Source organism: Dipteris shenzhenensis, chromosome 17 (assembly GCF_047967505.1).
Source record: "Dipteris shenzhenensis isolate YYH24624 ecotype China chromosome 17, Dip_SZ_1.0, whole genome shotgun sequence".
Taxonomy (NCBI): domain Eukaryota; kingdom Viridiplantae; phylum Streptophyta; class Polypodiopsida; order Gleicheniales; family Dipteridaceae; genus Dipteris; species Dipteris shenzhenensis.
The window spans coordinates 38,139,509-38,158,479 of NC_141612.1; the positions used below are offsets into that span (position 1 = coordinate 38,139,509).

Below are 18,971 nucleotides of genomic sequence, written 5' to 3' on the forward strand. Positions count from 1 at the left end.
TTGCTCCTAAATGTTCAAAAAAATACTTATATTGATAGGTGACTTCAATATTAACATGCCACAAAAAACAACGCAATCATTAACCCTAGAACAGATCATGAATACTTTCAACTGCAATTCAGCAAGGCTATAACAATATATGGAGCACAACTAGATCACATTGGGACCAACATACCAACAAAGCTAGAATTGCATGCGCATACTGGAGAGATCACTCCATAACTTACATGAAAATAAGACACCTAGTATCGCAAAAATAGATCATTATTACTATTATTATTATTATTATTCCCATGCATCCACCCATGGTCCCATCGAGGGGCACAACTGCCCAATGACCTAAATGCTATCTGAGAAGGATTCGAATGAGGGCAGCTGCTCGAGGAGGCAGGGGACTGGTGCCGAAGCTCGGGGTGTTCCTCAAAAACAGATTAATGTAAATCTCAAAACAGATTAATGTAAATCTCAAAATAGATTAAATGTACATTTTACATTTTATGTTTTTCTCTCCTCGAGTCTGTTCTTATTCTACTTTAAAAGGTGGGCTCTTTTCATCATCATCATCGTCGGCTTCTTCTTCTTCTTCTTCTTCTTCTTTGCAGATCAAAGCCATGGGTATAATAGATACCTCCAAGGAGCACGACACCAGCATCAGCAGCCGAGGCTCCCTTGCTACCTCCCCTCCAGAAGTTCCTTCCAGTGACCACCGTCCTCCTCTCCTGCCTCTCACCGCCGACCTTGTTCCCGACGAGAGAGTCGTTAAAGAAATCCAAGAGAAGGAGAGGCGCGCTCGAGAAGTCGAGGATCGGGACCGAAAGGGCCGAGAACTCAGAGCTGGCCTTCACCCCCTCCAGGTGTGAGCCTTTCGGTGCTGTTTCTGAACTTTCTGTTTTCTCGTGGAAAAAGGGATTAGTGACCCAACTTTTTTTGCCCCGATATACGAGAATGCCCCCAGTGCTTTAACTTTGAAATTCAGTAGTTGTTTATAGCAAAGCATCAAGACCTCGTGACCGCCGCGAATGCATTCCGTGCGCAAAAATCTGGAGTTCATTTACTTGTCGGCTACGGCAAAGCTTTATTTCCTTGAATCCCAAATGTGTTGTTTCTGCAAGGCGTGAAATAGGGGTTTTTCTGGTTCGTTTTTGTTCTACAGAGAGGCTAGAGTGGGAAAACGTAGTACCGAGAATTGTCTTAAACTGGGGTTTTCGCGAGAATGAAGTTGTGATGGACGACGCAAGCTTTGTGCTTGAGCAGAATGGCTGTAGCGTACCGATTAGCTGTGTATTCTTGAAACCTTGAGTATTGCAGAATTAGAACTTTATCATTCTGAGTAGGTGGACATTATAAGCAGGACTCACTATGACCTGACCCAGCAAAGGCCTATGACATGGGACAAGGGGCTTATGCTTTGGATGGTCTGAACCCATGGCTATGGGGAGGCTGAGCCTATTGTTAGGAGGTGAAGCTGCTAAACTTCAACTCAGGTCCTGGCCATTCGGTTGCTATTTTGTAGGTATATTGCATAGTGAACCTGTCCCACTTTGAGACTTGACCTAATCATGTCTTGATTAGCTGAACCAAGGGACATATGGGTTGCTTCAACTCACTCACTCTACTTGGGTAAGCAGATTTTTATATGCTATAAGGAGGTCGGGTTCTTTGAAATAAGAGCTTAATGAGATTTGGATATCCTAACTACAAAAGCTCTTTGGAAGCTTGAAATCTCAATTGCGTGGTACCCAATATCTCTTGTGAGAATTTATTGGGATCCTTGAAATCATTGTTTTTCTACATTAAGAAATGTTTTCCTTCTTAGTTTTTGGTTAAATCAATATTATATTCTTGAACTAGCATAGTGATTATCATTATGCTGATACTTGAAGAACTCGCTTTATTAAAGGGTCAAATTATGGTGTAAGTAATAAAAATGACAGTGCGAAATAGTTGCATGCAAGCCGGTGTATGTTGCATTAGACTGTAGACATTGCTTGTCGACTGGCTTTTCTAAAAAACAAACCACATTGGCCTTTTTGGAGTTTCACCAGGCCCCAAAATTTCTAATTGGAGTCATGCAATTGTAAAATGTTATACCAGTCTGTCTATAATCGTTCAAATCCAACATTGGAGTATTGTAGTGATGTAGGCTGAGCTGTCCCTCCTAGTGTTGCTTGATTGCAATGATTTCCCCCCGCTTTTGTTAATGGGCCTACAGGCTACATCACATCCAAATGAAGAATATACTTGGTCCTTAAGCCTGTAGAGATAAGCATGTAAAGATTTTATTGTAAAAACGCATTGACCACCAATCGGCCTACATCACATCCAAATGAAGAATATACTTGGTCCTTAAGCAAGTAAAGATTTTATTGTAAAAAGGTATTGACCACCTATGATCTTTTATGGGAACCTATACAAGGAAGAGGAGAGAAGACCAATAAGATAGCAAGCATGATTGAGAGTGTAAATAAGATTGCAAGCTAAGATAGCAAGCACATTGAGAACTGATTAATCGTTGGATAGTTTTTTGGTGGTAAAGTCTCTCCAAGTCAGATTTATAGCAAGTTTATGTAAAGGCGTCCTATCTTCAATGTGTGAGATGATAGCTTGAGTTTTCTAACAAATAACGAAAGGTCTAAGTTAAAGCTCACAGCAAGAAGTGCATTTTGGTGGATATAGTAGAACATTTTGGTATTGTATTGTGTCTAGTTTATGACATGAATGGTTGTGAAGTACAAACATGTTTATGAAGCTTGATTCCATAGTGAAACACTTCTGCGTGTAATTCCTGGGCTCATCTATCAGTCTTCCGCTGTGGGATACCCTCTGGTGGGATTTCATTTTCTAACAGCACGATCCTTCAAGACTCACAGCCTTCAGCAGGACTAGCAAACAGCCCCACAACATCAGACGTAGGAAGTAGGAGAGAAGAGAGTCGCCCCTCTCCACTCCAGCAGTTCATAAAGGCTTTAGCCTTCACTAATCAGCCTCCAGCAAGGTGCCCTAGGTGCAACCCCAAAGAACATCCAAATTTGCAGGACGCCGAGGAGGTCACTGTTGAACACATAAAAGTGAGAGATAGAGGAAGGAGAGCCACCAAATAATTGTACCCACAATAATTTGGACTTCTCACTGGACACCTCTAGATCTCCGAGCCTGCGTGCTCCACTGAGCTTATGTAGACTCTCTGTCCAAAGATCCCTTCCACCTTGCTGTCCAGAAAGCCAGCCTAGGTGGGCTGTCACTGAGTCTTTCAGCACTTATAGGTCTCCTTCACCTCCTGGATGTAGACCCAAGGAAGCCCTCCTGCTGCTCCTTCCTGCCCTGAACTGGCTGCTCCAATTGATGATCATAGAGGCCCCAAATGGCCCCTTATATTGGGCTCTCAGCCCTGCCAAAATGGTGGACCCCCCTAGGCCTGTTTGGCCGACCCAACCAGCCCCCATCCTTGCTTCAAGCCTTGGGCGGCCCCAAACAAGGTCCTATTGCTCACCAATCAGCCTAGTTTCTTGCTGGTTTTCCCTGTGCACTCTGTCCTCTCCAAGCTTGGACAGCATCTAGAGCCTTCTCTGTCAGATCTGCCCTCCATGGTGGATCTCCTCTGCCAGGTACTTGTTCTCTCTCTCTGCTGCCCACATGGCAGCCCATGTGGCAGCCCCATGCCTATTCCTATTCTATGGTCCACCCGTCCGATCCACTCCTCATATGGGGGCTCACAGGTGGGGAGGTGACCAACCCTATTCCAACACTTGCTGCTGCTGATGAGTAGAATGAAGGGCTGGGTGCCCTTTCGTAGGCTGGAATTGTGCCTGAACTGGCTGACTTGAGGGTGGAACTGTGCTGTCATGTAGGTAGTCAACTGGAACTGCTGCTCCATCAGTCCCATGCGTCCATTGTTGGAAAATAGAGGTGGAGGTTCCTTGCTACAGCCAACATTCCTGCAGGGGAACATTGATGACAACATTTTCCCAGAAACCACACAGTGCTATTGCAAATCTTACTTCCTTCCTTAATGTGTACAAGTGCATAAAGAGATGCAGACAGTGGTCAAACTATGCTAAAGAGAGTAGAAACTCTAAATATATATTGCTCCAAAGATGGACCAACACCTTGTACAGAAGGTGTGCATAGTGTGCCACCAACCTCGTGGCACCTACAAAAGGCTGCCAGCTTGCATGCTCTCCTAGAGTTTCAGTGGGCTGTGTAGTGATGCCCTGCAAACACACCTCCTTGCTGCTCCTGTGGACAGCCAATGGTGAGGCACTGTTTGCTCACTTGATCCTTGAACTCCTTGCTTCTTCCGTCTGCAGCCAATGGTGAGGCACAAGCTCCACGATTCTGTCCTCCTTGCTGCCCTGATAGACAGCCTGTTGTGAGGGCTCTGTTATAGGTGTCTCTGGACCTTCCTGCTGCTCTGTGTGCAACCCAGACTGAGGGTTCCGCAATAGCCCAAAAGTACTGCTTCCCCCCTGGGGCCCTTTCTACAGGGGCTGAATGCTCCCAGAAGTCAACCGACCAGTCTGCAGACAAAAGTCTGCCCAAATCTGGCGCCTGGCTGCCATGTGGCAGCCGTACAATCTGCCACCTGCTCTGGCCCACTGCCCCGAGCTTGGAAGCTCGTTCGGGGTCTTGAGCTGATCCAAATCTATACATTTTTCGACGGGATGGTCTTACTTCCCTCATAATCTTGTATGTTCATTACAAGTAGTCATGTACCCCATATTTTCGAGACAAGGCGGATCTAGGGCTCATGCACTTCTTTTTTGGGATTGGAAATTTGGTTGGGACAAGAAGGTTACTTTGTGTCACAGAAGCGGTATGTTCAGAAGCTTCTAGATGCTTTTCACATGTCCCAGTGTCGATCCATCTCATCACCCATGGACCCTAGCACCAAACTGTCTAAGTATGATCCTAGTGAGCCAGTGGATGCAAGCCAGTACTGTCAATTGATTGGATCTTTGATTCGGCTACTTAATACTAGGTTGGATCTGTGCTATTTCGTTCTGTTGGGGTACTGAGTTCGTTCATGCAAACACCAAAGAAGACTCCTTGGGATGTTGGTACGAGGATCTTTGATTAGATTTGTGCTATTTCGTTCTGTTGGGCTACTGAGTTCGTTCATGCAAACACCAAAGAAGACTCCTTGGGATGTTGGTACGAGGATCCTCATGTGCCTTCCGGGTTCTCATAATCGAGGGTTATTCTATCAGTCAAGAGTAGTTTGGGATCTGGCTGCCAGGCTGTGATTTAGTCTGGGAAGGAGAGTCAAACACTCATCGTTTGACCACCTGTTATTGCTTTACCCTTGGCTCAGCAACAATCACATGGAGCAATAGAAGGCAACCCACTGTCGCCTCGGTGGAGAGAACTGTCGCTTGTTCTGCTACCTATGAGGCAGCTTGGCTACGTCGATTACTCGGGGAGATTGGGTTTCGACAGACGTCCCCGACCGTCATCCCAGTGTTCCATGCACGGACCAAGCATATTGAGATCCAACACCATTATGTTCGGGAGAAGGTGCTCGCTAATGTGATCCAGCTGATCGATTGCAAGACGGAGGACAACAAGGCGAACCTCTTTACCTAGCCCTTGGCATCATTCCAGCTCCCTGAGATTGATCCACGATCCAAGAGTTGAGAGGGGGTGTTACAGGTGACATCTCCTGTATCATAGAGTGAGGGCCTTGGTTGTGGGTTTACGTGCTCAAGTGGGTACATGTAACCGGCCTTATATCTCTAAGGGCGGTGTATCTGTCTCTACTAACTCACAAAGATGAAAATACAGCCAACTTAAAGGATTGCCTTTGTCCACAAACCAAACTCAAAGCATATAACTTCACTGCACAGCATCATGTAACCATTCAAGACAAGGGAGGCTAGAATGCCCCCTACTCAAAAACATAGAGAGTGACACCTGTTGGCGCCAACACTTGGTGCCCCTTGCGGTATTTATTTAAACTAGTTAGCTCAAAGATACAAAGGGACTCCCTTCAAGAGCTCACCCGCATGTTAGAATTATTGCTATAATTTAGCAGTGACCAATGTAATGTAATAAGTAGGTTAGGGGCACTTTTCCCTCACTTAGAGGTTTTTCCCCCTAACCACAGTTAGTTCACTAACTATGGTTAGTGAAGTGAAAAGGTTTTGTCACTTAGACAAAACCCATCACTCTATTCAGTTGTATCACACTCATCTATTTGCACCTAAGCTTTCAGCTCTTACGCTCCTGCTCTTGTTCTCTCATTTGCTCTCTCTCTCTCCCATTCTCACATTTGGTATCAAAGCAAACTAAGCTCTTGGACCAGCTCCTCGTGCCCCCGGACTAGCTCCCATCTTCAGCTCCCAAGCTCTCGACGTCACGCAGCTCCAGCTCAAGCTTCGAGGTGCTGTACTGGTCATACATCGTACAGTCACCTGCAAGCTTTGATTCCGTACAGCTGCGCTTAGCTCACACGTGCGCCGTTACAGCTCCTATGCTTGTCGTCCGTACATGTGTATGAATTTCGTACGAACAGCCCCGTACAGATCTGTACTATCAGCCTGCATCAGCCGTACTACCCCGTACATTTGCACAGTATTGTTCCGTACTATACGCGATGCTCGTACCAGCTCCTTCATTCCAATCAGCACCGCTTGCTTCACCGTACGGCTGTACAGCTCGTCGCCGTACGCCTGCAGCTCTGTTCCATACACAGACGCCGTTTGGTGGTATCTTCGCCGTACAGTTCCGTACCCGTACCAGCTCGTCGATAGCACCGTACAGATCCCGTACTGTACGTACAAACCGTCGTACAGCTTCCGTGCCAGCTCGCCGTACAGATCCGTACAGCCGTACAGGTGTACGATTCTGACGGTACAGGCTGAGTTGCATAGCTCCGTACAACTGCACTGGACTGACAGTTCCGTACTATTAGTCCGTACAGTTTGAAGGTGGGCTTGGAAATTTACAGTTTTGCAGGACTTTTGAGCAGGGTTCTACTTGTAAGGTTCATTTGCAGGTGCATTCTTTGCATATAGCCATTGTTTGGCTCAGTTTTGTGGGAGCACAGTTGGATTTTTTGGGCAAACATTGCAGTAAATCTGCAAGTGTTGAAGAAATTTGGGGCTTTTGCAGGAAAAGTGTATTCACTACTTCAGCCTAAAGCTGTGAGGGCAACCTTGTGTGTAGTCTCATGCTCCTTGCACACTCCATGACTTTGTATTCATCCTCTTCCTGGTGGCACCAACTCAATATGTATTAAATGTTACTACCCTTGTCCAAATTTTAGGGTATGGGGGGACAGTGTCCATATATAATATGCATGGATTTCCTATAAAATTTTAAATATGCAAGGGGAAAACATGACAATCTTCAGTCCTCCCACTTAGAAAATGAAACCACTCTAATAGCACCAGGAGTTGCACTTGTTGCACATAAAATCATAGGTACCTTTTGGGCATTAACTAAGGCCCCTAGCTTGGTAGCCTAGGCCAAATTGAGTGATAGGTAGTTTAGACACTTCACCATCACCACCACGTCCCTGTGACAGTACAAGTGAACAAGGATTGAACTAATGCTGAGAGACTGGCCTATTTACAAACAGTCTTGTGGAAAAAGTAACTGTAGCTTGTTTCCTGCTGCTCCAAGGAACTCTGCCAGTACCCAACAATAAACAATGGATCTCCTCTACAAGCTCTACTAAGCCTGGCACGCCATGCCTTCTCCATATTGTGAATTGATACTATCTGTCACAAAGAAGGCCAGCATGTGGTAGCAAACCCTGCAACATGAAGGATCTTGTCAACTCTCTGCAATCTCTCAATCACATGTGCTCAAAGAGAGAGCCTCAAATCTGAAACAGTGCAGCAAGAAGATGTCACATGCACCCCTGCCCTTGGGTGCATTGTGAAACACATCATCATCATCAAGTGCTTAGTAGATCCCTTTACAAATGATTTTGTCATATGTTGTGATCCTTTTGTGAGTCCTGGTCCAAGGACAGTCAGGTGTTTGCTGTTCTTTGTAATGTGCAGTGGAAGTACATCATGCAATCCAAGTTGTGCTACTTTGGCTAAGAACGGTTGCATAGAGACACTTGTTGGAAAGGTCACCTCCCCATTTGTAAGCCCCCAAATGAGGAGAGCATGGGGGAGGTAGACCAAGGCAGGATTAGGCTGCTACATGGGCAGCACAAATGAGACCTTGTGCAGGAAAGATGGTGGGGGCATGAAGCCCGGGATCTGGCCTGGCAAGACGGATCTAACGAGCAGGCATACGGCCTACAACAGGGTCCTGTGAAGGGCGTGCTGACATCAGCAGGGAATGGCCCCACTGTATGGGGCTGTACGGAGGCTTATCGGATCGGTACGGCGCTGGAGAAGGACCAGCAGGAGGGCAGAGGCCTGCGCCTATGGCGGGCTGCCATGTGGCCAGGTGGGTCTAAAGAACAGCCCCCAACCAGGTCGGTTTACAGACTGGGGGGGGTTAGATTGGTCGGCCCAAACAGACCTAGGGGTCGGCCCTACCAGGTCGGTCCATTTCAGGGCCCCTTGGGCCTGAAAAAGAGGAGGCATTTGGCCTAAAAAATAGGAGGCATTTGGCCTCATAAGATATCTTCTGGAGCAGCACTTCAGCCAACAGATAGGAGCAGCACTAGACCTACCTTGGGCCTATATCCAGGAGGTGAAGGAGGTACATAGAAGCTGCAGACTATGTTGAGAAGGGCTGCCCGCCTAGGCTGAGGTTCCGGAGCAGCAAGGTGGAGAGGATCACTCTAGAGAGAGAGTCTACATTTGCTCGAGGTGGAGCGCGCGGGCTCAGAGATCTAGAAGTGCCAGGCTTGTAGTAGAAGGACCTTTTGATATTGTATCCTGTCCTAGTTTCTGGACGGACGGAAATATAAAGTGTTGCTTCTATATTTGTTTCTGAGCATTGTCTATTTACTGGCTTGCACATCTATGCACATTAAGTTAAGAAGTTTGTGAATCCACACCCCACACCACATTGTGTGAGCTCCTGGGCAATTCTATCAGTCTTCCGCTGCGCGTACCCTCTGTTAGGGCATTTCTAACAACACTTCATCAAAGAGTCATTTTAAAAGGCCGATGCAGCATGGATCATATGTCATGATGAGATGCTTTTGGATTGGGGTTTTTCGCAGCAGCACTGTAAGATGCTGAAAGCCAGTATATTTATCTGTTTATTGTGTTCTGTCATTTTGCAAGGTTATACTCTAAAGCTCCTTGTGCTTCTATCTTTATATCTCGTTTTGTCCTTCCTCTAGCACAACTATCTTTCCAGTGCTGTATGCAACAAAAAGGCCTGGTTTATGTTGCGTTTGTCGCTTTATACTTTCCTGAAGCGCCTAATATGAGGTTAAAGGTTGCACCTTTGCTAATTCTACTTATACAGGGTAAGTCTGGAATACTCATCTATCTTTAATTTTATTGTAGACATTTGGATTTTAGAACAACAAAAATCTGAACTTGTACGGTTGGATATATTGTAGTCTTTGTGTGTGTGTGTGTGTGTGTGTGTTTATTTATTTATTGTGAGTGTTACCCTCTTTAAGTTTGTGGTTTGACATCTTCACACTTAACTTTTTTCCTGATCTCTTGCAGCATCGATTTGTTTTCTGGTATACTAGGCGGACTCCTGGAGTACGCTCACAAACATCTTATGAAGACAGTGTGAAGAAGATTGCTGACTTTAGCACAGTAAGCTTTTATCTTTTCAATGGTGCACCACAAACTTTTAGGCCTTTCCTCTTTGTACCTTTTTAAAATTTGCCCTTTCCTCTTGGGTCATGGTTGTCAAGACTCAAGACACATTAGACATGATTGTTAGACAGACTTTTGACACAGGTTTCTATTTTAATAAGACACCCCCCTGCGCGGCCCAAAAAAGAAAAAAAAGGGAAAAAAATCCAACAAATATTTAGCTATACATTAAAAACAGGTTTCATATACAATTCAAATAGGTACTAATGAGATTCTATAAGAAATTATCCAAGAGATTTCAGAATCTTTTGAAACCTTGATGGTAGCTTGTGCTTCGGTATTGATGAGAACATAAGCATAGCTTTGCTTATTAAGTTATTTGAGAGATTGGATATCTTCTTGTCTTATGAAGTTATATATTTAGAATCATGGTACTATTTAATTGTAATACCCCACCTAGAGTGACCATCTTGAGTAAGAATCTGACCATGCTGCTCCATAGCCCAACCGGGGCTTGCAGAGAAGCTGCACATCACATGAATCCTATAACGGGGTTTCCACCGATAGGGATACACTTTGTTACAGCAAAACATAACCCAATATTATAGGCCAAGATATGAGAACCACCCCCGGGCTCGATGTCTAGATCACTAGGAAGCTAGTTCGGCTAAGGACTGTTATAAAATAAGAGGGAATGAATCACTCAAACCTCCACCCAAGATCTCTCCAACTCTTACACACACTCAACTCAGATAGATGATCACAGATGCAACAAACACTCACTCAGAAATAAATATGGACGGAGAGAGAGAGAGAGTATATATTCATCCACCGGATGGTGGGCAGAAAAATAGCTCCAAGGGAGCAGTACAAAACACAGCAACGTGCTGGAGAATATTGATGGACTCTCTCTCTCACCAACTGCTCCAGATCTGAGTGCTGAACACAGCCTAGGAGAGGAGCTTTCAGTCTTGCACTGGATGCTGGAACCAATGGAGGAGTGGGCCTTTTATAGGCACTGCCCAGGCCCCTTCAGTTGACCGACCAGCAGGGTCGGAACCCTGTCTGGTGGCCGACCATATGGGCCCTAGTAAACTGACCAGGGTTGGCCCTGGTCGGTGGCCCTGGTTGGGCCAACTTGGCCAGCCACAGGCCCCTATTTAAGGGCGCCCTGGGCGGCCAGTCAATGCTGCTCCTGGTGGGCCTAGAACCCTTTTATTCATTTTGGGGCACGACTTCTATAATTGGAGTCAGATACCAAAGATAACGGGAGCTTGGCTTATAAATACAAGCGACGAGCTTAGTCTATGGGAGTCATCCTCACGATTTTACAAGAATTATTTGTCTGTGTTCATGTGAGGCAACAAGTAGTAGTAGAGTACACATGTCTTTCTCACCTAAGAACGTGGATGGTCCTCAATCCATTCAGTAAGGGAGGTAGATTATACTTCTAACTGTAGAATCAAGTTGTACAAATGGCAAATAAAAAATATAAAACCAAATTCCACATGTTGATTCTAAAAAATCAAACTATGATTTTCTTACCACTCTTTCGTAAAGATAAGTGGATTGCCCCAACCTCTACAATTGATGTGCCCAAATTGGTCCTTAGAGAGAGGGCAATGGGGTAGCACCCCATATCCCATCCGGATATGAGTAAATCTAACTATGCCTAACAGACATAAGTAGACGCCATTGAAAGAATAAAACACTATATGATCTTGATAGGAGTTTTTAACAATCATGTTTCACATGGTGTTCAATTGAGTCTTGAGAACACACAAAATGGGTCCATAATTTAAGGCTTTTAAATATGAGAAGGAAACTAAACACTTCTTTCAACTACATGAGAGAAACAAAACACGCCTTTCTAAACCAAGGAAGAAATTGTATACATCTTTTAATTACACGCAAGAGAAAATACGCTTCTTACAAAAGTAAGATTTTTATAAAAAGAAAATGAATTAAAAAAGAAACCATATTTTTACTATGGACAAAGAACTAATAGTGTCGACAGAAAATAGGCTTTTTTTGCAAAATTTCCTCCATGATGAGGCCAAGATCTTGCAATTTCCTAGCAGAGGTGGCTTCATCCTTTACCTTGATGAGTGACCAAAGCTGTGATATGGAATTACTGATTGTGGACTCCATCATCATCAGATACGGAAAGGGTCCTCGGGAAGAAGCGAGAAGAGATTCAGATCGGTCACCCCAAGCTAAGGAGGACAATAGCTTAAACATTTGCTAGAGTGAATGGGATAATCGTCCAATAAAGGCAGCTCTCTTAAGGCAAGAGAAAAGAAAGTAAATTTGATGCAACAGATGACAAGGCCATTTGTCCCAGAATCCACATCAGGATAAATTCACTAGAGCTGCCGTACAACGTTCATCTTTCGGAAAGGACTGCTTCGTGAGAGTCTGTGTCACCATTCGGGGTCGAGATGATTTACAGCAACACTTTCGCTCATCTTCGCCAAGATTCCATATTGCATTGGCAGAGACTCAAGGTAATTATGGCACATTGCACGGATTCTTGGAACTTCTGCAAAACCCCAGAGGATAAGTTGGATGGAACTAACTACTTCTATATTTTTTTATACAAGATCTGTTGGTTGCAAAGAATTTATGGGGATATGTCAATGGGGATGAGCCTCGTTCTGTAGATATTGCACTTGTTACACTAGCCAGAGCTGGATAGCAAGGTGCTTGATAGCAAGCTGCTGAACCTTCAGCTCCCACACAAGATTAGAGGAGGTGAGACTTAGAGGATGCTCAGGCCCTAGCTGTATCTCTATGTTTGTCAAGAGATGCATCATTCCTCACATCCGGTTCATGCAGGACCTTGCAACGTGAGACGGCTAATGAACGGCAGGCAAAATCCATAACAGAATGCTTAAATCCAAATTCATGAACATCAAAAGCATAGCCACATCGGAGTAACACAAGCAGCAAAAAATGCATAGCACAAGAATAGAAATGCAAACATGGTGACATAAATGTCAGAGAGAGTGAATTGTACGCTGAAAAGACATCAGCTGGGCATGTGGACAGGTCCAACCTTATATATTAACTTGGTTTTGGGCATCAACACAGGAAACAAAGTTTTGCACAAAGTCTAGATTACGAAGCTAGAAATTGTATATACATGAGGGCACCTTGTCAACGTGATACCAAAGAACGTAATCTTCTTGCATTTAAAAAATGCAAACATATATTACACCAAAAAAGCTGGAAAAAAACACCAATTGAGAAAGACAGCTTCCTTGATGATGAAATCGGTATGATATAGGGCTAGTATCTTGACAAAACATGTATTCCCGAGTTTAAAGTCTAAGTAATAACCCTCTGATGTGAAGAAAAAGAGGGGAAGACAAGTAAATGCTATCTGGGAGTCTCTCTCCAATTCAACCTAGTAGCCAATTCCCATGCAACAGTATGCACCATGTATCAGTCCAAGAATGAGGCATGATTTACTTTTCTCAAGGAGGAGCTTGAGAATTCGGAGACGCATGAAGGTGACAGCAGAGACAGCTCCTAAATATAGAGGAAGTCATTCCTCCGAAGGAACTGATTTCTAGGACATTGTCATCATTTCCAGATTCCTACTTGATCATCTTTCAGAGATCAAGGATCTTCGAGAGCAGCTCCTAAATATGTCTCTAGGGCATTGTTGCCATTGCGAGATTCCTACCTGAATTTCACTCTCTCTTAAGGAGTTAGTGTGAAACCTCGACCACCCTCAAAACTCAGCTACCGTAGTCATAGCAGTCTGGTTAGTTCACACTTAGGAAACAGCCCAAGAACTGGCTGGAACTCAAATTGCAGCAAGGGAAATCAAGTCGCAGCACCTTGGGGCAAATCACATATTGGGATGGACTCTGTCTGAAATCTGGAAAGTCCGAGCAGCGCGTGGGAAACTCAAGTGATGGGGCTGGAAAGTAAATTCCTGCAGAGTGAGAGCGTTTGTAGGGGTGGAGAGAGAGAGAGAGAGAGAGAGAGAGAGAGAGAGTATACAAGTGTGTCGATTTTGGAGTATGACTCTGGTGGTGCATGGGTGAAGGGCATTCAAATTTCCTAATCTTAGGACCAAATAGTTGCTATGGCACCAGGCACATACACATGAGAAATCGGTCCTTGGTGCTAAGAATGGGGGCATATGTAGATCACACGTGTGTAGATTTTTATGGCCATTAAATCTCCTATTCGGCATCGAGGCGCAATTTCTCGTGTGTGTGCCATAGGACCTCCTATGTCCTAAACTGGGTCATTCGGGCCCCATTGACTCATGCAATGTTGCCCAATAGCCATGAAACTTTGCAAAGACATGTATCTCAATTACTTATGGATGGGTTCCAAATGCCCATCTTTGGACCAAAGAGTTTTGGTGCAAATACATGAGAAATTGGGCCTTGATTTGATTCTCATGTGATGGCTCTAAAACTTTGCAATGGTATGTATCTATATTCCTCCACACACTTGCAATGTTTCACCCCCTTCTGGCATTAACTTGTACATTGGGTGCAAACACCTCATTTGAGACCCAAGAAACCCTATGCGTATGCACATTTGAAATCGGGCTTTGAAATCATAGAAAGTGAGCAATTCTCATGCAGTGGCCATGAAGTTTTATAAGGAGTATACATCAACATTGCTTACATAAGTTGTAAATATTCGTTCTCTTCTCACAGTCATGTCAGTACACCGGGTGTTATTGTCTCGAAATCTAGAAGACGTGTTGCAATGTCCATGAAACAAGAAAGCAATATATTTGAAGCATACCCTTTGATATTTACTATACCATTTTACTTAAAATGCTAGAAAAGGGCTTCTAGCCAATTGTTGCGATGGTTGAAATCCAAAGGATTTTCATCCTATTGGAGTGATGCATATCCTATACTTATATTGTCAGGGAAAGGGTACACGCCATCAATTCTTTAAGTGAGTCGGAAAATATAATAGCCATGCAAACTTGCAATAAATTTACTCATATCTTTGTTGAAATCTTGATGACATTGTTGCATGGATTGAATTCTAATATGTATCCAAGTACTTTCTTAACATTTCAAACCACCTCATAAGTACACCCTCACCTAGTTAGTTTATACGATTGACATCAGTAGCTGTTTTAACCAATTAGAATCCAATACCCAAAGACGTCGATCCCTGTGCGATACGTGATTCCATATCTTGTGGTACCCTTCAAGTACCGTAACACATGCAAAGAATTGGCACACTAGTCCCATTGAGAATGCAATGTTAGGATCAGTGTTAGTGAGGAGAGTAGACTTACACACCAGTAATATATTGATCCTTGGCTAGAGGAGAAATAAAAGTCTGGAACATCTCTCTTTTGAATCCTTCCCAGGTATCAATCACCACACCATCCTGTTGCAAATGCCTTCACAGTGTGTGGGATACATCAAATCTTATTTTACCCTGATCCCCTTTAGGATTTAATAAAAAGTAGTCTTCCAATTCACTCTGATCCATTCATCCAACTCACTGGGAGAGGCAGTCTCCCCTTTGTACTTGGAAAGGGCAATTTTATCAGTGCCCTGCAGTTGCCCCCTTTTGGAATCTGAGGGTCTCACAGTCTGAACATATAGCTGAAATGTGAGGACTGATCTGAGATCAGCAGGAAGACCCGTGTATCCATTAAATTTCTGGCATATAATCAAGTTCTGGGCTGGATCTTTTCGAAGTTGTGCCTTATTGAAGGTCTTTTGCTTTGGATGCAGCCTCTGGTGAGCTCTTCTAGCTGATTCCATAAACCCTTCAAAATCTTTCACATGATCAGGGTCATCATCTGAATCAAGGGTTGATTCAACAACGGTTTCTGGAGGTTCCTTCTTGAATCTGACTTCGCTGAAGATGATTAAGCCCTCTGTTCATTGTGGCAGATAAATTCTGCAGCCTTTGATCCTCCTTGAATATTGAAAAAGATTTCATTAGTTAATTCTCTGAAATCTTGGTGTAGGTGGAATTCTCAGCCTGCTCTCCTGCAACTGAAACCAGTCCAATATTTGCAATGTCTTCAAGTGCTTCGCCCTCCATCCTAGGGTCAGAATCCATCATTGCTTGCTTTCTTGCCTGATGTCTAGGTTTCTTTGAAGGCATTTCAGAAGCAGAGTACTTCAGATTACAATAATTTCAACTCGTTTGATCCAAATTTCGAAGTTCTCCAATTACAAGATTCAATTGAGCATAGCAGACAATGGAACAATAGATTCCCAAAGCGGCTGGGATGTCATTGAGATTGTAAGACACTGGCAATTGCGCCTGTCAACAAGGGATTTTGGTCCAAAATTGGACAAACCAACTTTGCACATGCCTTCCAACAGCAATTGCGTTTCAGTTTATGTTGTCAAAGAAGCAAAACATTAGCAGATCGTGGAAGTTTCCAAGCCCAAATTCAGCTCCAAATTCGACCCTTAGTACATACACTGGATCCAGTGGAGCATCAGCAAAGGAAAAAGTAGATAAATCCCAGGATTGCAAAAATTCATTTGGAAGGAGACACATCTGTCCATCGTGCCTGGCAGAAACGAATTTTGCCTCGTTCAAATCTGTATAACTCATTTGCCTCGAAATGGGTGCCAAGTGATGGGGTTCCATGCTGGTATTTGCGGGCCACTAGAATAAATATTGTCTGCGGTGTCAAGCGATGGGGGCTAGTACAGTTTTACTCAGCTGCTGCAGCTGTCCACGCTGATACCTGCCTCAGATTGGATGCACAGTCTGAGTCCTGAGAGCTGCCTTGAAATGGGTGCAGCTAGCCAAAGCTCATCTCCCACAAGGGATAGGCCAAGAGGAGAGGTCCGGGGCTGGTGGGGAGCTTGAAGGCTAAAAATGACAGCCTAGGAGCAGCAAATGTGAAGGAGCAGAGGCAGCAGACTTCCATAACATTGTACACACGGAAAGTGAAAAAGGGCAATGTTTCTTAAAGCAGAGGCAGTAGACGTTTATACATTGTACACATGGAAAGCGACAAAGGTGTTTCTTAGGAGAGACATTTGTTGACGACCGTGGCTTGGGTACTGTAAACTTGTATGGTTCACCAATTCTTTTTACGTTCTCTCTTCGAAGCTCGTCTTCTCCTTGACATTCACAGTTTCGTAACTCTTGATTGAATAATATTTAATCACATCAGTTATATATAATACAAATGTGATTTGGTTTCGGTGGATTGAAATGTGTGTTGCAAGGGCAACAACTAATGACCGTGGTCTTGTAGGTTGAAGGGTTCTGGGGCTGCTATTGCCATCTTGCAAGAACATCATCTCTGCCAAATCCAACAGATTTTCATCTGTTTAAAGAAGGCATTCGGCCTTTGTGGGAGGTACACTGAAGTGCAAGTAGAGTTGTGTTTCTTGATAGCAAGTTGATATTTTCTTCTGACCTCAGTATTTAATGGTTGGCAGGATGTTGCAAATCGTAATGGTGGTAAGTGGATTATACGGTTCAAGAAGATTGTGTCTGGACGGTTTTGGGAAGATCTGGTATGTGTGGTTTGTTTTTCAGTTTCAAAACTGTATCTATCATTGTCATCGATCAGAACAACAAAAATCTGTTCCCTTGATGGATCAGGTATTAGCTATCATTGGAGACCAGTTGGATGCTGGTGACACTGTTTGTGGAGCTGTACTAAGTATCCGTTTTGGAGAGGACATATTAAGTGTTTGGAACCGCAATGCTTCAGATAACCAGGTGATAATTTGTCTCCCAGTTTTAGGTTGACCTAAAACTCACATTGGTGGCAGCAGTGTTATTGATTTTTGATAAGTTTATATTCTCACCCTTTGTGCTGCTGGTATTCTTTTCATCCTTCTTAGAAGACAAATTTGACAGACCTGTTTCTAGTCCTGCTTGGACTGCTTTAATTGTAAAAGCAGAGTTTAAGTCATGAAATCGGATCCCTTGTATTGTTAGCTATTCAGAGTGAAGATTGAACTTTTGATGGAAGCTAGTTGTGTTATCATCTGCAGGCTGTCATGTCACTTCGGGATTCTATAAAAAGGCATCTGCACTTGCCTCAGAGTTATGTGATGGAGTATAAGCCTCATGATGCCTCTCTGCGAGATAATTCATCTTTCAGAAACACAGTGTTAAGGGGGTAGTTGTAACATGTTCTGCTCAATGATGTCAGATAGTTGATCATGATCTTCTTTGCTTGAAATGGGCAATGGATGATTGAAATGGCAGAAATAGTAAATGTTAACAGAGTAACCTGATCATGCATGGTTTGTAAAGGTCCAGTGGCATATACGACGAATTATCGGTTCATGAATCAGTTTCAGTTCCAGAAAGGTACACATCAGTATAAAGAAGGGTAAGAATTCCGTGGGCCGGATGTTGTATCCATGAAATCAATCAAGATGAAATATCGCAGACGGTCATAGGGTTCTGGTCTTTGTATTAAACCCTGATTTTGGAGGCTTTCTGGAGTCATCATAATAAAATTTACATACTCCAGACAGGTATGAAGGATTCAAGAGAGTGGAATCGATGTTTGTACTTGAGTGTGATAGTTCTCTTTTTGGTTTGATTTCTTATCTAGTGTTTAGGGCAAGAAAGGAATTACATGGAAGTATGTCAATCCCGGAGTGCTGATTCATTGCTTTGGATCCCTTGAGAGTTTTGGAAATTAAGATCTTACATTTGATGAGCCATTTCGGTTGGAAATGCTTACAGCTGTTGGTTTTCAAATACGTTTTAAGGTTTTCAACAATCTGTGAAAGTCTGGAAGCTTGTTTGACATGGACTTTTACCAGCAGGTTGCAAATTTTTTAGAGTATGTATGTAATTTTCATAAGGTATACTTGAGTAAAAGGAAAATATAGAGATCAATAAATTTTGTACTTGTTTGTGACTGGAAGCATCAAGTAAGAATTTATATTATTTAAAAACATTAAGCTATGAGCGACTGCCAGCAAAGTATTGTTAAATGCCACTTGGGAGCTCATGTTACAAGTAATGGCTTTGTGTTCGAGGGTGACAACATCAAGTTGGAAATCTGGGTTGCAGGCTCCATATAATGGACTCTAGTCTTTCGATAGTCTTTCGAGTTGCAAGTGATGGGTTCTAGGTTTCAGGGTTCCAAGTCGATGGGTTCCTAGTTCCAAGTTCTAGGAAGTGGTTTTTGAGTTCTTTGGTTTCAGTAATGTTGAAAAAAATCACTGTAAAATAGAAAACTAGAGTTTTTGAATTAACAAAATAGTTTAGGTTTCAAATAAAGAGCATGAAAATTTATATGTCGAGAACAAAATAGAAGACGTT

The 18,971-nt window shown here is 43.4% G+C and overlaps 1 protein-coding gene across 1 annotated transcript; it reads left to right on the forward strand.

Annotated features, from left to right (window-relative positions):
* Positions 1–563: 563 nt before the first annotated feature.
* NCBP (Putative cap-binding protein) lies at positions 564–18,343 on the forward strand. Its single transcript, XM_087388349.1, has 6 exons — positions 564–854; positions 9,597–9,692; positions 16,930–17,034; positions 17,117–17,194; positions 17,283–17,402; positions 17,681–18,343. Exons 1-6 carry the CDS (start codon positions 612–614, stop codon positions 17,810–17,812), a joined length of 774 nt encoding a protein of 257 aa, XP_087244475.1. The 5' UTR covers positions 564–611; the 3' UTR covers positions 17,813–18,343.
* Positions 18,344–18,971: the final 628 nt, after the last annotated feature.

What these genes read in the sequence shown, in the direction of transcription:
- NCBP (XM_087388349.1), top strand. Translation starts at nt 612, where the DNA reads ATGGGTATAATAGATACCTCCAAGGAGCACGACACCAGCATCAGCAGC. An exon ending in CTGGCCTTCACCCCCTCCAG is followed by an intron (nt 855 to 9,596) that starts GTGTGAGCCTTT and finishes GATCTCTTGCAG; the next exon opens with CATCGATTTGTTTTCTGGTA. An exon ending in GCATTCGGCCTTTGTGGGAG is followed by an intron (nt 17,035 to 17,116) that starts GTACACTGAAGT and finishes AATGGTTGGCAG; the next exon opens with GATGTTGCAAATCGTAATGG.